Source organism: Corapipo altera, unplaced genomic scaffold (genome assembly GCF_003945725.1).
Source record: "Corapipo altera isolate COAL_440 unplaced genomic scaffold, ASM394572v1 1b, whole genome shotgun sequence".
NCBI classification, from domain to species: Eukaryota; Metazoa; Chordata; class Aves; order Passeriformes; family Pipridae; genus Corapipo; species Corapipo altera.
In genome coordinates, this window is record NW_020884881.1 from 195 (window position 1) to 18486 (window position 18292).

Sequence of the window (18292 nt, forward strand, 5' to 3'; positions counted from 1 at the left end):
CATCACAATTAATTTTTAACTTTTGGATTAAAGCAAATTTGAACTCCAACCTAACCGATATAAAATAAATACCTCAATGTTTAGGCACATCTCAGATGTTAAATGCATTGCCATTAACTTATCTCACTTCCAGGCAAGGGTGGGTAGGTCCATCTGTCCTTCCTTCAGCATTAATAATAAACATAAACACAATAAACACTTTCCATAAACACAACTACTCTACAAAAAAATTACTCTGTTGCAATGCAAATGATGAATTCAGAAAATTACTGTATCAGGAAGAATGCACAAAGCCTTCTGAAATATTAATACTTTTCTTCCTACCTCCTGATAAAGGTCACTGAGATCCTCATGATGTGCCTGCTTAGAGCATCCTGGGAACTCTCTGACACAACAGGAGTCAGGTGGCCAGTCCAACTCTGTCATTTCCAGCCAGTCTGTGAAGTACACGACGCCACAACATTTAAACTGCAAAGGAAGGGTTAGCCAAGATCAGCAATAATGATGTTACTTCTTCATGAAACTAGGTCATCAAAAAAAGCTAAATAAATTCCTAATACCAACCTCTAAAATATGTACATAGAACTATAAGTATCTATAAGATCTTCCATGTATGTTTTGTTGTGCTTTTACATAAAAGCAACACGAAAATTTCAAGGTAGTGACCAATAAATACCTCAGAAATAGTCAATGGAAGGGCTCTGTCCATTAAATCCCAATTGCTTCCTCAAAGGATGCTTCACAGCAATTGTCCTGTCCTGGAATTCTCCTATCCTTACTACAAGGAACTAACTCATGGTAATTTCATGCCAAAATGGTGACTAATGGACAAGTATACCAGTGGCTGAAAGAAATAGTAGGGAAAGGTCTTACTAGTGAAGACTATTCCTGCAAGGATACAACTATGGACACATCTGTTGAAAACCAGAAAAAGCACAGATTTACCTGAATACAGAAGTGAGAAACTGAAAGCAATGGCTCGAAAAAACTCAGTGTGTGGGTGAGGGGGCAGATCAGGTTCTGCCAAGGTGGGATGGTGCTCTGCCTCAAAATCCTGCCTCCGTGAATGCCTTTTGTGCAGCTGTCAGTCACTGGCACATGGGGAGCACTGCCCCACACCACGCCCCCCCGGAGCCCCTAATCCAGCCCCAGAATGGTCATTAGCCATTGTCACACACCCCACACCGCACCCCCAGGGGCTCCTAACCCAGATCCCGAATGGCTGGCACACTGGAAGCCCCACTTGGGGTTGGGGAGGGGGTGGGTGGTCACAGAAGTCCAGAGCAAAAAAAACCAACACCATGAGGTCTCCACGTGGTCACAGCCCTATTGCCCTTGGATTTGTAGTAGTTGGTGCTACCATGGCCCTAAGGCAATAGGTATAACTCTCTCTCTCTTTTTCTTTACTTCTAATCCCCTTTTCTTGATACTTGGGTAACTTAAACCTGGATGGGTTGGAATTTGCTAAGTCAATGCTTTGTGAAATGCTTTCTGACTGAATGTGTTCTTTAAACTTTTGCCAAGTTCCCTTATTTTCCAAAGTTTCCCAGTAAAAGTGTGTTATTTTGACCTCCTGAAAACATTGCAGTGTTTTTCCCATGCGTGACCTCAAGGTATAAATGAACCTAAGGCCCTTTTAATAAATCCATCAGACAGGTTTTGGGACTCTGTATCTTTATGATGTAAAACCCCTCTGATGAGCTCCTGAGGCGAGGCTGGGGTCTTACAACAGAAAAAAAAAAAAAAAGGAAAACAAAAGCATGAACAAAAAGGTGTAGAAATTGCAAATGCTTAAAGGAAAACAGAAAATAAAAGGAAAGGGTATCACACTAAAGCAAATACTCCAACAGAATCAACCATAAAAGTAAGAAGTCTGGCTGCAAAGCACATCAGCCGTAATTGGCTATAAAAACCAGCAGGACTAACAAACTGTCTTCTCCTCTGCAAAGCACACCCAGAGATTTAAAGCCAAATGACCAGTCTACCACATTAGTAGTTGCTTTCATGTAGAAAAGGGATAAAGCTTGGAATTGGATGCAGACTTGACATGACTGAAAAGAAGCCTTGCTGCAGAAACAAGATGCAATTTTTTTTCTGTCTGAATGCCCTCCAGTACCAGCCTGAGTGTAAGTCATCCCCTCGTTCCTTTGACCCATGGGCTTGGGAACATATGTGCCCCCCCCTTACCCACTTCAGAGCCAGAGTCCTGTATTCCACACCACTCCTTGGTCACAATCAAGCAGATCAGTGCCCAGACTGTTGGCACACACTGTGCCCTTGACCTTACCAGTCCTCTTAAAAATCTCACTTCTTCCTTCTTTACCACAACTTTAATGTCTCTGTTTTTATTAGTTTGTTAGTTCCAACACAGGACTTTAAGTAAAGCTCAAGTTTTGGCTCCTCACTGTAATTGCAAAGACCATGTCATTAAACTTCCTTTTCTTACTCTCAAATCTTTTCTTCCCCCACCCAGATTTTTTTTCCTGACTTCGGTTGACCCTCACCATCTTCCTTAGCATAGTCACAACTCTGGTATTAGACCACCAAGAGGGTTGAGGGAAAACACATTTCCTATCTGTCTCAGATGTTAAAAGATACAGAAGAGAGAAAACAAAGTTGATCAGGGCTGAACCTTTGGTAACAGAACTGTAATCACAATTTAGCTGACTGAAGAAGGGCCACAAGTAAAGTGCTCATTCAGGAATAAAGCACATGCCAGGCTCATAAATACAGCATCTGAGCTATGAGTGGACAGAATATCAAGAAGAGCCCATTAATTAAGTAGAATCTGTAAAAGAGGTTTCTCAAATGTTCACTTCAAACTTTCCCCAAATCATTCATCTAGTCAGAGATGGAATACAGAAAATCTAACTTCTAAAACAAAGTTTTTCTACCCTAGAAAAGTTATGGCATAGTTGAAATTTTGTTACTAATATTCATATTATAACCAGCCATTATGATGACACCACAACAACTAGGAGGATAAGAGGCAGTTTTTAATTTATTCAACCTATGCATTTCAACCAATATACAGTACCAGCTCTATTCAAGGAAAATTGATTGAGACCATTTGATTATATTATCTCAGGTACAGAACAGATATAAACACTCTACCTGCACATGAAGAATTACTCAGTTTCACAGAGCACTTGAATGGCCAGAGCAGAGAACAGGGTGGGGTTATGCTGGTGTTAACCTCTTTCTTTCAGGTTTTAGTATAAATACAGATGAACCAAGTGCTGCCAGGAAATGCTTAAATAAACAGGAAATCTGTGCAACACTGATAGATTTCAACATTTCAACAAGAGCAGCACAATGACAGGCATTTAAGGAGTTCTCTTCCTGCATGTGAGTTATATTTGGAGTTAATGGGTTTTACCTTGGGCGATTTCATGTTTCTGTAACATAATACTTCATTCTTTAAAAAAAGTTCTGAATTTTAGTAGGGTAGAGGGCAAAGCTGTGAATACACAAGGAAGCTTTCCGGTTTGTTTCTGACCCCCTCAGTCAAAGGAAATAAAAACCCTGATCACTTTCACAAACCTCAGCCAAAGAGACAGTGTAGGCATCTTTATGAAAACTTCCTTTTCCACTCCTTTCCAGCTAAACACATATCTTAACCATGACAGTTTGGTGAAAAGAAACTAACAGAGCCTATAGGAAGGGGAGCACAGTTTAATATTAAAACCACATATTCATTTTACTTAATCTGCAGATTTTTAATTTTATATACATCGTATCCTAAAATGCTACAGTAATCCTAAAAGGTGTTGATGTCCTAACCTTGCTGGCAAAGGAGAAGAGAGTGTTAGTAAATTAACTGAATTTAGTGACATTTTTCTTTCGGTGTTTAAGCATCTTTAGGGCATATAAAAACTAAAGAACTGGATATCAAGTGATGTTAAAAGATACCATCACTACACAGTGTTTCATATGAAATGAACTTTTCACTTAAAACCAAACCTCTTCCTTTAGCAGATAAGTAACATTTACTGAGCATGTATTACTTCAGTTCATGAATTACTGTCATTTACCTCCCTCTGGAAGAAATTCCAAGCATGGGTCAGCCACTGGTACCTAGGTAGGCCATAATTGGTCATCCTGGCTTTCAGCGTGATCATATCAGACCACTGCACTGGAACCTGGAGCAAGGAAAGATAAATGATTCACACAATGATCAACAACCTTGTGCCTCCAAATCCACAAATTCCATCTATTTTGTGATCTTTCCAGTGCAATGACCAAAATAACGCTGTATACAAATAAAACAGGAAAACAAGTGTTGCAATTTTTATGATACTAATACTTCACAAGCTTTTCTTAAAATGTCAGGGGAAAGTTATTTGTTTCCTTTGCTTACAAATTAATCTACACTGAAAAAGGAGTTATGTTTTGGAGAGATTCAGGGATAGTTGAGTACAATTTGGTTATACCATTACCACATTTTTTACCTGGCGTAAAACTTGAACTGATTCCCATCCAAGTCATCAGGGATAGCCTTTGTCTGTCCCAGTTTAGGTATCTCCCTGGTGTCTTCTTAGTCAAGAGAAAGATACAGGCAGCCAAACAGGGCAATTGATCTCAAGATAAGTAATTTAAACAGAGCAGATGCACCACTGCCTTGAAGTCTCAAATCCACTTCACTGTCTAAGGTGACAAACTTAGATCTAAATGTCTAACTTCTACATATATAAAATTAATTGCAAGGAATTCTACCCCAAGAGTTTTTTCAATGATTTTCTGGCTTGGTCTGGAGTCCTGTATGCAGGTATCCTTAACGTGCTCCGTTTCAGTATCTTGCTCAAGAACAGTAACAAGGAAATGCAGACGAGGCTTTGTGATCTTTTTTCTTCATACACACTCAGTCTTGTAAATCTTGAAATTTACAAATAAATACTTCAAGGATTCTTGAAGTATTTTTCTTTCAAATTTGACTACTCAGAAGTGAGGTGCTGGTGCTCTACATTGTCTGAAGATGACACGTCAGCAATTCTTTACAAACAACAGAAGCAAGTGCTATGGCACCAGGCATACAATGCGTTTAAGAATCAAGATTAGAACCTCACTTCCATTCAGCTGCACAAATTTCAGTGTGCCAAAACAAAACAAGCTGCTGAAGACTGCATTGCCCTCCTAGGCACACATATCACTCACGTTGAGTTTTGCCTTGTTTCCATTAGCCTTAACAGTCATAGTGAAAGAAATCAAAATTGCAATATCAGCTGTCACTTGGATGGCAGGGGAGCCCAGCTCCTCTAGCAGCCGTGACTTTGCTATCCTGTTCAATTTGGAGCAAACAGTAAAGGCATTGTGCAAGTAGCAACAAATGTTATCTAATAAAAAAGCCTGATCACAGTACTTCCCAAGAAGCCTGGTCTTCATTGTGCTCTATGCTCTACAAAAACATAGGGACAATCACAGCCTGCCTGAACCCATAAGACAAATAAGAACATGTGATAATGTTTCATTACTGCTATTAAGTTATACTACTATTTCTGATGCCCTAGTAAAGCTTCATATCATTAATATATTAATAATGTCCCAGAAACTTAACATGCCTTTCATTTAGCAGATTTTTCTCTCTGAAGTGATAAAGTGTTGAACTCACAATTGTCCACATGAAAAATATGTTAGTAGTAGAGTACTAAAAATACTTTAAAACAGTATCACAGAATCTTTCTATCACAAACATTTACATTGGTCACTATAATAAAACAATTTGGTTTGTATTCAATGCATTTCTCTTTCTTCTGCATTGTAAGCTAGCACTCTGCTTTCTTCAGTAATTTAATATTGCTGCAATTAATCTCATACTTGCTAGAATATTTTTTTATTTTTTATTGTTTGAGTTGAACACAGTCCAAGGTTATGCCTGCAACACGAGGCATCCAACTTCTTTAGGAAATCAATGGGGAAAAAAAGAAAGGTGGAAAAAATGCTAAAGAAGTGAAGGAAATTAAAAGCAAGGCAGAACAATCTAAACCCCACTGTAGAAAGGCAATTTGAATTCTGGAGGGAAGGAGTGATTTTGGAATCTGTGTGTCTGACTGCTTCAAGGATGAAGCCATATGAGGAGCCACTGAGGTCACTTGGTCTGTTCAGCTTGGAGGAGATTGAAGGGAGACCTTATTGCAGTTACAACTTCCTTGTGAGGAGAAGAGAAGGGGCAGGCACTGATCTCTTCTCTGAGGTCACCAGTGACAGGACCCAAGGGAATGGCCTGAAGTTGTATCAGGGGAGGTTTCGGTTGGATATTATGTTCTTCACCCAGAGGGTGATCGGGTGCTGGAACAGGCTCCCCAAAGAAGTGGTCACAGCACCAAGCCTGACAGAGTTCAAGAAGTGTTTGGATAATACTCTCAGGAACATGGTATGACACTTGGGGAGAGTCCTGTGCAGGGCTAAGAGCTGGACTCAATGATCCTTGTGGGTACCTTCCAACTCAGCATATTCTGTGATATTCTATGATTATGTGAGCTAAGGACATTGATGTATCTACTAAACAGCTTCCTATCAGCTCATATACACAGTGGTGCACAATACTAGACGCCTGAGATGCATTTGTTTGACTATACACCAATGCTCTTCTGTAGTGTGTAGAAAAACAAACACTAGAGATGTTGGTTTGATTTTAACGTAAATTTGTAAAGTTCGGTCTGCCATTGAAATCTACTCACTTATTCTTCTAATGACTATCGAGGGTTGATCAATTCCTAAGTAAGCCAAGAACCCACACTAGCTTTTCAATCTTGTGGGTGGAATTAATTAGTCATGAGGCCCACTTCATGCTGAGAGCTATCATGAGCTGGAAGGAAAATTGTTTATGCAAGGACTCTTAGAGCAACTTGTCCACACTCCAAGGAGAGCCCATACGGAATCAGCAGAGGCGGTTATGCCTCAGTGACATTTCTGACAACATCACCCATCCACCTACACTAATGCCAACTGATTCTCTGAAACCCACCAGGGGTCCATGTGATTTCATGCTACACTGAAAAAAACATGACATCAAGTCACCCTAATGGGTATAAGAGGGAGTCTTTTTATCTTTATCAAGTAGAGTAGGTGGAAGCATGCTCTAGGGAAGTGACCTGCACAGGTATGAAAGAACCACTGAAAAACAACTGTGCTCTTCCAGACTGCCCCATTCCCTATGGGTCTTAGCAGCAAGAAACCCAGCTGTGCCCCACCTTATCGCACAAAAAGCAGTATTGTTAGGACAAAGAGAATAACAGTGAGAAATCAGATAAAAAGAGAAAATAACAAAAAAACCCAGTAAAACAACAACAACAAAACCTCAATGCAACCCAGTATTTCAGGGGATGAGGAAAGAAAAAACACATATATACAGAGAGAGAAGAAAAAAGAAACAGAAGAGCAAAAAAAATAGTATCTGGGTTCGCTGTGACCCACTGCAGATGACGTTGGCATGGAATTCAGCACTGCTTACTTTAGCAAAGGGATGCAAGGACAGCACTGTTTTCTTCTGGAGGGAAACAGCATCACGAGTGCGTTAACATATATTACGGTTATGCCAGTTTGCATCAAACTGTCCTAGGTTTGGGTTTCAGTAGCATAGCATGTAATCAAAAGCTTGGGGGTCAGACTAAAACACACCATAACTTCAGGTTCTCAAACTGAATAGGGAAGGCTGGAGAAAGCATGTTCCACTGCTCTGAAGGTTATGTTGTTTCAGGCAGTTTCCACTGACAAGATTTCTGTGGAAAGATGGATGTTAGTTATGACAGTCATCTTGGCAAAATCCCCCCAGAGGGCAGCTGTGCCCATAGGATGAAGAATGCATCTTGTCTGTATTCCCAATTTTAAAATGCATCAGCACAAGCTGACATTTAAAGTAAAGGGATAGCCTTAATTGCTATTATACTATAACACCCATCTGGAAGCTGTACCACAAGGGAATGAATTCTCATGCAAAGTGCTGCCACGTAACTTCAGACTTCAAATCTGCCAGAAATTCCTTTGCTCCACGTACTGTGCAAATATTGAGAAAGCTCCCTCCAATCTTACTGCAATGTAATTGCTATTCACTGTTGGAAAGACCATTATATTGGGCATATCTTGGCAGTTAAGAGAAAATATTTGTCCCTCTATTCATAAAAATGTACCAGACTGAGTACAAGATGCAAAGATACAGCAGCCAGCAGAGTAACATTTCAGTTTAATTTCAGTGTTCAATGCTTATCCATTTTCTTACATGATGGTTACAAGTCCTCAGTTTGAAAATTAAAGGTTGGTGCAGCTATAAAAGCTAGATAGAGATAAAATCTCTTCACAAGTTTACAGAAGAGTGTTTTATAGTCAAGACATGCTTTGCTTAAAACTGGCATTTACAGCTTGTGGAGGCAGTGTGTACATTTTGGCAGACAGCAAGTCCTCTATTGAAAGAGCACATTATTTCTTTACAATGTAGTACACTCTTTAAACATGGAGAACTTTTGGGGAAAAAATCCCTTCAAATTCTCACATCTGCTCTCTCAAAAGCCTTATTTAAGCCTGAAGCTCATATTTAACCCCAAAAGTTTCAATGACTTCAATGAAAACCTGTCTAAGCAAGAATTAACAAAAAATTAAGTCCTTCAGTCAGGTGCTGCAGGATTTGGCTCTCAAATACAGAGGGGATAAGCAGAAACCAAGATAGGACCTTCCAGACAGACAAGTTTTCCCAGAAGAATTATCTGTTTAAAAAAAAGGCAGTCACTTGAAATTAGACTGTCAGAGTAATGAACAGAGATAAACACTAGAGCAATTAGGAAACAGCTAGCTAATGGAAATCTTTTTCTTCTGCTGAAAAAAAATGCAGCCTCCTTTTCTGACTCACCGTTATTTCCTGCTCGTAGGTCCAAACACCACAGGCCAGTTCAACACAGAATATTACAAGTAAGCTTCCAAAGTACTGAAGAAAACAGAATGGTCTTAGTTATTTTTATATTCTTTGAAACATAAAAGTTTTCAAATTAAAAAAACCCTTAACAATATTAAAGAACATCTCAAAACATTATTAACATTTCGCGTGACTGAAGACATGGAAACCGAAATACATTTTTGTAAACAAAATATGAAAGATTCATGTGGTAAACTTTCTGATATTTCTTACTAACATGAAGCATATGAACACTACAATGGACAAATCAATGAATTTCCTTGTTGCCCAAGAGTACAAGGCTATCCTGACACATTATGCTAAAACTGCTGCAAAGAGGACAAATCTTTTTCCCCTCATACATGTATACAAGAAATCTCTTTTTTTCAGTTCCATTAAAGAAACATATGTAAATCATGCTAATAGCCAAAAGAGAAAAAAAAAAAAAATTGGCAAGACAGAAACAAACACGGTTCTTGAAAAGTATGTTTTTATCAAAGTGATCTGGGTATTTGAGGTCAGGTCTAACTGTACAAATATTTATTTAGATTGATTGAAGTACCTTTTCTATTACAAAGTCTAACCCTTGAACTATTTAAAAATAGCGACTGGAAGTATAAATGAAGTAATGACATTTAAGAAAAACCTGTTGCTCTAAGTTAAAAGAGCAGGATTGTCTTCTGTATAGTATCAACAAACCCTTTCTGAACTGCAGGATAAATCTCCATGGACATTAAGGCTGCTTTAACTGGTGTTCTCCATTAAAAGTAGCCCATTTATCTTTCACTTAAAGCAGAAGTATAGTCCCATTCATTGTTGACTCCAAACTTTCTTCCATGTCAATGGACTGAGCTCCTCCTTGTTCTCAGTATGCAGGACTTAAAAATTACAGTCTTCATGGATTTTAATTTCATTTGGAAATCAAAGAAACACCATCACAATATAAAATAGAATAGAATAAATATATAATTCCATAGTAGGACACATGCTGAATGGCCTTTATTTAGTAATGTCATTCTGGAATCTATTTAGAATGAATATAAAAGACAAAAAACACGTACTCATAGTAGGTGATGTCTTTTTTCTATTACAGGGTCAATAAGATGTATTATTTAAAATAGCATTTAACAGACATCTACACAGCACCTTTTTCATTCACCCAGTCTGGAACTAAGTGACTCGCAGATACCTTGGCAGCTACTGAATAGTGTCTTGCCTTAATTTCTACTTCCTGATCAAATCTAACTCCCTAAATAAGGTTTGTACACGCACACAGAAAAAAAGTACACGAAAAAGACTCATGTTAAGTTTCAGGAGAAACCTGTACTCATACGCTCCCCCCTGCAAAGATCTGTCCAATAAACACGGTGTTGAAAAGAGAATTTCTGTTTTACTGGTCTTCACCATATTACATTGCGTCTTTCTAGTCATTATAGCTGAACAACACATTGCATTTCCTTACAAATCAACACTGTAATCACACACAGAACTCCAGTACAGGTCTTCAATAACTAATATGTTCATCCTCCAAAAGTCCAAAAGAAAAATATGAGTCACACCTTGCAAGAACAACGATGCTTTCTCTAAAAAATAAATTCATGAGCTTCTATGCAAAGTAACCATTACCAATGCAGTACCTGAAAGTTATGCAAAGGGTTCTTTAAAAAAAAAAAAAAAAAAACAGTATGGAAAACTACTTTTCTAAGTATTCACTTTGAAAACAGGAAAGAATGCCGCACGCTTTAGCTCTTTTAATTACTATTAAAAAAAATGTTTAAGTTTTAAAAAACCATTTAAATGTTCTCCCTTTTTGAGAGGGAAAACAACTAAACGTTTCAATGAAAAGTGAATTTGAGTTCTCAGTTGTCAAAATTTCAGTGGGTTTATCCTCTAATTGAATAACGAGCCCAGGACTGCCTGCTATCCCTGAATTTTATATAAAACTCACTGCTCATGGTGAAAGTGATACATCTGGGGGTGTATGTATGGCATTCTCTGCAAAACTCTTAATTTGCAGTTCTTTGTAACATTTAATTAATTCATCAACCTTAACATTTGAAACTTCTTCATTTTTGTCACCATTTAGTTAAGAATGCTTGTGGTAGTAGATGGAGACAGAAGAGCCAAACTGAAGATTTTCTCCAGTTACTGAAAATAGCCCAGAATTGAAAGCTATTTCGCCAGATTCACTCATAAACCACTTCTGGGTCTGTCAGGGACTGAGCACTCCTGACCAGCTACATCTGGACACATCAGAGCAATGCAGAATCAAGCTTTCCGTCCTGAGAAAGCCCACCTCTGTCCATAGGGTAAAAGACAAGAAAAGACACAGTGAAAAGCCCATGCTAGGAACTGAGCGATTGTGGCACACCAAACTCGCACACAGAAGGTTCAGTTTCACTCTGCTATTGAAGGGGAGTATTATATCTCTCTCTAAATATAATGGTTTGCAAAACAAATAATTCTTATGTAAGTTTTGAGGGAAGAAAAACCCTCTAACCATTATTTAAATTTATTACACCTAATTTCCATCTTTCAAATCCAGGAATTATTACTGGCTTCAGGGTTTATTGCTTGTCCCCAGCTAAAATCCCACAGAAGCCTGAATGCTAAATGCATCTTCCTGCATTTACACACTTCTGCTTTTTGCCAGGAACAGGGACTTGGTTTTGAAGCAAGGCTAAATATTTCTTCCTATGGGCTGAGTGGCTGCATGTTGTAAAGAATACTAACTCACTGAGGAGCACTATAGTATACCACACTCGAAACTGCACCAGCAGGTCACTGATATTAACCTTCTACAGCATACCTCCCTCAGAGTACTGGCCACTGCTGAGGTATTTTCTACTGTTTCTTTCTTTTTGCTTTTTTTTGGCAGAGAGACGGTAAGAAGAGGAAAGCACAGAAGGGAGCGCACAGTTTTGCAAAGACATATACAGGCCATCATAAAATAAAAAAATAAAAAAACCAAAATCTACAAGCAATTAATGAACAGTAGCGATCACTTTAAGAACTACCTTTTACATGGTAAATTCTAGAGACTTTTAACATTTGCCTTTTGTGGGCAACTGCTAATCACTGTCAATCTCTCCCTAGTCTGACTATGCAAAGTCATCAGAAAACTGGAGTGGTGCCTTGACCCTGTTACAAACCCATCAGTTTCACTAAAGGATTTCCACCAGCAAGGTTGTGAAAAAACTAAAACGTTGCTTCCTTGAGAGAAGCTGAATGACTGCAATGCTTATAGAAAACATTCTTTTGAGAATAATAAATCAAAGTAAAATTATTTGCCAATTTAAAAATAAATAAATAAAGCAGTAGACATTTACTGCTCCTCATTAAGTCACAGACCCGCATGTGGTCAAGATCCTAAACCTCAGGATCCAATCAGTTTCAAATACATGTTGTCAATTAGCAGGAGCTGGTTCTCCTGCAACCTCCTCCTTAAGCTCACTCACCACCACAGGTAACAGGGAAAGAAGGGGAGGAGGCTGGGAGGGAGGCAGCAGCTCTGTAAAGCAGTAGCTTTCTTACACAAGCATTTCCTCTTATACCCGGAACCCTGCACAAGCACTAGGATTTGCAGCACTGACAGTCTCCAGAGGCTTAAACAACTCTAATTTTCCAGCACATTAGTCCTGAAAGAGAGGTGAAGGAACTGGGGACTCTGAAGTTCAGGAGAATCTGTTCCTTTCCTGTGCAAGAGAGTAAACATTACAGAAGTGGGAACAGAAACAAAGTCACTACTGTGAAAACCGCTTCCAGACAGATGTAAAGACAGAGGGATAAAGGGCCAAGGAAAAGATAGTAAAGATATTCCCTGTGTAATCACCAGGGTGATGCTGTTCTGCTGGAGTACTCTTCATGTGGTACAGACCAGAGCCAATATCCAAATGCCGAAACCTCTGATGGAGAAACCACACACGACAACAGTACAGAAGCCGACCACAACAATACTACCTACTAGTGTGGAGACACTACAGGGTCATACACAGCTACTGCAACTTGCAACAGTCTCCAGAGAGGTCTTGCTCTCCTGCAAGTCAGAGAGCCCTAAGTCCACATCTACAGAGACTTCATATACAAGACAGAAAGAACAGTGGGTCAGTGGAACATTCTAAATGCAAATCGAATTATGACGAATTTCAACCACAAAAGGAAGGTAACCATCAAGTAAATAAAGACAGAAAACAACAATAACAACAAAAAAATTAAAAAATAAACAAACAAACAAAATCAAACAAAACAAAAAAAACTGGGGACTAGTATTGAATAGGTTTTGTCCTAATTCAAAGCTCTTTTACAAAGGCTATCAGAGCCTGATAAAGCACTAGAAAAGTACATGGTATTTTCAAATATGCATTAAAAAGCAAAATAATTCAAAACTATTTTTATTAAGATCTGTATGGATTGTCTAAATAGAGTCAGAAATTTTAGTCTGAATAACATTCCTGCGCATCACAGTGATGCCCCATAAGAGGGTACAAGCTCCATATATGCCAGTGCTCCATACAGGGAGCATATATGCTATGGCATATGCCTGAAATGTCTTCTTATCTCTCCATTTAAGGTTAAAAACTTAACTTAATTAGAATAAATTAATTCTGTAGCTATGACAGGCTTTTTTGCTATTCCATTTGTTCTACCAAACTAAACTAATACTCACCACCATCAAATATATTCCAGGAACATATTTCTTTCTTGATCACCTCAACCATTTAGATAAAAACACAAATAAAAATAGCAAAAGCAAGCACAAAATCACTATTACTGAATCTAAGTTATTTTGCACTTGCTTAAAAGTTGTTTATTCCAACAACTCCCATTCTGTTCAGACAGTAATTGCGAAATGTACACACATGAAGTATCTACCAACATAAGATCTCCCCCTCACGGCTTTCCATGCTGCAGAGTACAGAATTTTTTTTGTGGTAATTGTGGGTAACTTTAGGAAGGATGTAAAGTGTGAAGCATGATGTTTTATGGTTTTTTGCAGAAATGTAATACAAACCTCTTACTGTAGATCTAAAGATTTTGTTTGTTTGTCTTGAATATGCCACATGATTCCTGCAATTAATCACTTAATATAATTTGTCTATGCTTTTCAGGCAAAAGGTAAAAAGAACAGCTAAAAAATAACCTATTTTTGTTCTTAACAGGACGGAAAACCCATGACTTCAAAAAACACAGTACATCAAGAGAGTCTGTAAAAATTTTGCTCCTCCTCCCGCCCTAGTCCCCCCATTTTAAATGTCCTTCTCCAAGGTATTTTCAAGAACATGGAATTTCTCACAGATTTCTTTGACTGTAAAAATATTTAATTCAAACTACAAAGGAAGACTTGAGTTAAAACTCTAGTGCCCTGCAGTAGTCTCCGTCACTGCAACAGCCAGGGCAATGTCAGGAGCTACTGCCCTATTCAAGCCATCATGATAATCCCAATGGTGCAGATACAAAACTCTGAGGATACCCTTCCAAACCTGGCATAAGCATTATGTCAGAAATTTAGCTAAAACCAGGAGCTCTCAGAAATTTGGTGACTCCAGGTACTTAGTGACCAATGAGTCACTATGGTACTCTGGTGCCAAACAGCCCCAGCAGTTAAAGGCAGCTCTACTGCAAAGCTGAGCACACCCAATTACATTCCTGAAGTGATTTTTTTTTCACGTGGAATTTTTTGGTCTGCCACAGCTGGCTTTCATAATTTATTACTAATTACCTATGGAATGCCTCATCAGCATTCAGCTACTATAACCCATAAAACTGGGCTGTTAACCCATGCACAAGGAGAATCAAACACCTGAACACATCCCCAGTCATACTCCCTTGATCCTGCTCATACCAAACATAGCATGATCGGGTTTTTTGCAGTTTGGAAGCATGGTTTGGAAGCAAGAGTCTATTCAACTCACAAAAACATCAACAGAGACAGGGCTTTGCAGCAACCCAAATTTCATCAGGACTAGAAAGGTAAAGAGTAGTTTAATTAACCTTTTTCCTCCCTCAAACCTTTTGGTTTGTATGTTGCATGATGCTCCCATTATTGGAATTAGGACCCTATTTCATCTGTTCTGACAGCTTTCGAGTTAACTACTGTCAATGTGAGGAGGCTTCCCAATCTACTTAATTGATTCCCAGTAATCACTAATTCATCTCATCCTAATGGGATAAGAACATTCCATCACACAACACAGTCAGAACAATGACTTCTTAAGACCACTTCCAGACAGTGAGAAAGCAAGAGAGCATTCTGTGTATGAAAGCAAATACCAATGACAGGCCGGGGCCAACAACTGGAGTCAGAAGTTGCAACATGGTGAAAAAAAGTGAGCATATGCGGAGCTTTCGAACAACCTGTTCTACAAGGCTGTAGAAATTTCTGAGTACGTGTCTTTCTTTGAAGGATCATTGTACTTACTAATGAATCATAGTTCATACACTCTGCATTTTATTTCATAAGGATCTTCTTTTCAAGCTCTACAACTCTCCTTTCAAGTGCTTTTCTTTTCTCCCAGAAGATATAACCTTTTTTTTACTTCAGTCTCAAGAAAAACTCCAGCCTTTATGGCAGAACAAATGAAGAGTAGCTGATCAGCAACTCCAGCCTCCTCAGACTTGCTATCTCACACCACCTTCTTGGGCAACATGGTCCATATGGCAGGAGAGGTAAGGAAAGCTCTGGGAAGGGCAAAACTGAAGGAGATCCCAAGAAGGCAGCTGCAGAATGAAACCTTATGGGAATCTCTAAAAGACCAGAGTATACAGTACATAAAGCAAAAGCCAGAAGATTTTAAGAGAGTTATGCATAGCATTCCCAATGGCTGAGAGCATCAGCCTTGCTCTTTGGAGATGCAAGCCATCCAGGCATCTGTTTACCTCTCAGAAACTTCAGATGACCATCACCACTGGATCACCAACGGGAACCAGAATCTTTCTGTGCAAAATCTAACAAATTCTTCCTGTTTTGATAACTTACATGCTATGGTTCTCTTTATTTTTGTTACAGTTTACAAGATAACAAGGTTATTTTAATGATTAATACAGTTATCCCTTACTAAACAGAGCAAACGCTCATTAAATGGAGTCAGACAAACTGCACGGAAAACTGAAATCCTCTGTTTATCCACTCCAGCAGCGCAAACTTTCCCCTGCCCCCCTCTTCCTTCCCCCCCACCTCCCTCAGCCCTGCCCTGTAGGGATTAACAGTTCATTAGTCATTTTGATTTTCAATTTGGTTTACTTGCTTGACAACACAGAAATTTATGAGAGACACAGTCACAAGTCAACAAGGAAATGGGAGGAAACCATCAACTTGCAACATAAGCTACTGAATGTCATCCAGTTCATGATCATATATCTATTTTAGATTTGGTTCCCCAGATCACAAAATTTTATCAAAATGTCTTACAGCCTGTGATCTTTGCAAAGTCCAAGTTTTATATACAGTTACCACTTTTTTGAAAATCTTTATAGCTAATTTTCAAATTTTTTTTTTAAGGCAATGAACATTTTAGATTTTTAAGGTATGAATATAAGTTCTTTTTAATAAGTCCTTGGCTTTTTTAAAAACTAAGCAAAATTATTTATAAATAGTTTGAACTTTGTTCACAGCCTTGATTCTTCTGTGGAATATTAATGACCTGTTTTAAATTTCTACTTTAATGATTAGTCTTTGCTTATAATAGTAAACAGGTATTACTTTGGAAATAAGCAAATGCATACTTCACACAATTATTAGGATTTATTTGCTAAAGGTTCATTACCTCGCGTCATTGAACTGCCAAGGAGTAAGGATCATTTCAAGGTCATGGTAAAGTACTGAAAAGAACACAGGTAAAGACAGACATTAGACCATATTTCCTCAAGGCTTATAATATTCTCTTTCCTTTTCTTCTTCCCTTATTTCATAGGATTTATATTAAAACTCAAAGTTTCCCATTCCACACAGATTTTCAAAACACAGCTTCCTTCATTTCTCTATCCCCTTTATTTTCTCCCAAGGAAATTAAATACTATAAAAATTCTTCTTTAGTCAAGCAAATTCTTTTTGCTTGTAAAATAGACCGACATGGTGCTGATACACGCAATAACTCTGCCTCAGCATGCCCCAAAACACTTAAAGCAATCACCACTTTGAGTGAAGAAATGCTCTTATATCTAAAACCCACACATCCAAGTGTCTCCATGGTTAAACAGTCAAAAGAACAAGATTAAGCAAAAAAAAGATTAATTTACCTGACAGGACATCCACTCCATACTTAGTTTGTGGCAACAAGAATTCAGCTGAACCACAGCATCAAGTCATCCCCCACCAGTAGGACTGGGCTGCATTTCAGACAGGACACAGAGATTTGGCTGAGCTTTCTGGAGCCACTTACTCATTTACTCCTTCCTTGCTCTCAGGGACTTACCCATTCCCTATGCCCTTCAGTAGAGGGAAAAAAACCAGGGCAAACAAGGAATGAAAAAAGAGGAGCTGGAAAGGACAGAGCTGAAAAAAAGCACTACAGCAGCAGGACTCAGCAGTCCTCAACTTTTCTCAGTCAAGATGCAGCATCTCTCATTCCCATCCTGGCTGGTATCACAGCTCTTTCCCCTCAGTAACCCCAGTCCCTTGAACCTACTGTCCTATCAGTCCCTGTCTTTTCAATAGTTTTCTGGTATGCACATCCATCACTTCACCAACCTTTTATTACTATCTCACCAACCTTTTATTACTATCTCCCTTTCTCTTTTCACCAGGGAGCATCATTCCAGAGCCCTTTTCAGCTCTGGTGCTGTTTCAGTCTCTTCTACTGCCCTGGGTATCTATGACTTTCAAGAACTTGGAAGGAGGAAGCAATATTAACAGTGTAACAAGTGGGAATTGGGGGAGTGGGGGGGGACAGGAACAAGGAAGGTCACAGAATCTGGAGAGCTAGAAGGGACCCACAAGGATCATCGATTCCAACTCTTGGCCCTGCACAGGACCAACCCCAAGAGTCACACTATGTGCCTGAGAGTATCATCCAAACACTTCTTGAACTCTGCCAGGCTCGGTGCTGTGACCACTTCTCTGGGGAGCCTGTTCCAGCACCCAATCATCCTCTGGGTGATTTTCTAATATCCAACCAAAATGTCCCGACACAACTTCAGGCCATTCCCTCGGGTCCTGTCACTGGTCAACGTAGAAAAGAGATCAGCGCCTGACCCTTACAAGGAAGTCATAGACTGCAATGAGGTCTCCCCTCAGTCTCCTCTTCTCCAGGTTGAACAGCCCAAGTGATCTCAGCTGCTCTTCATACGGCTTCCCCTCAAGGCCCTTCACCATCTTTGTTGCCCTCCTTTGGATGCTCCCCAATAGCTTAATATCTTTCCTATACTGCAGTGACCAAAACTGCTCATAATATTCAAGTCACCAGTGCGGAGCAG

General features: G+C 39.0%; 1 protein-coding gene across 3 annotated transcripts in view; it reads right to left on the bottom strand.

Annotated features, from left to right (window-relative positions):
• Window positions 1-243: 243 nt before the first annotated feature.
• TSPAN12 (tetraspanin 12) overlaps window positions 244-18292 on the bottom strand; it is a 38767-nt gene continuing 20718 nt past the window's right edge. For all 3 annotated transcript variants that reach the window (XM_027639854.1, XM_027639857.1, XM_027639856.1), the window contains 3 exons: window positions 8840-8914; window positions 4035-4142; window positions 244-468 (listed from right to left, as the gene is read on the bottom strand). In XM_027639854.1, the coding sequence (XP_027495655.1) occupies window positions 259-468; window positions 4035-4142; window positions 8840-8914 (393 nt within the window). In that variant the 3' untranslated portion in view covers window positions 244-258. The remainder of the gene's footprint in view (window positions 469-4034; window positions 4143-8839; window positions 8915-18292) is intronic.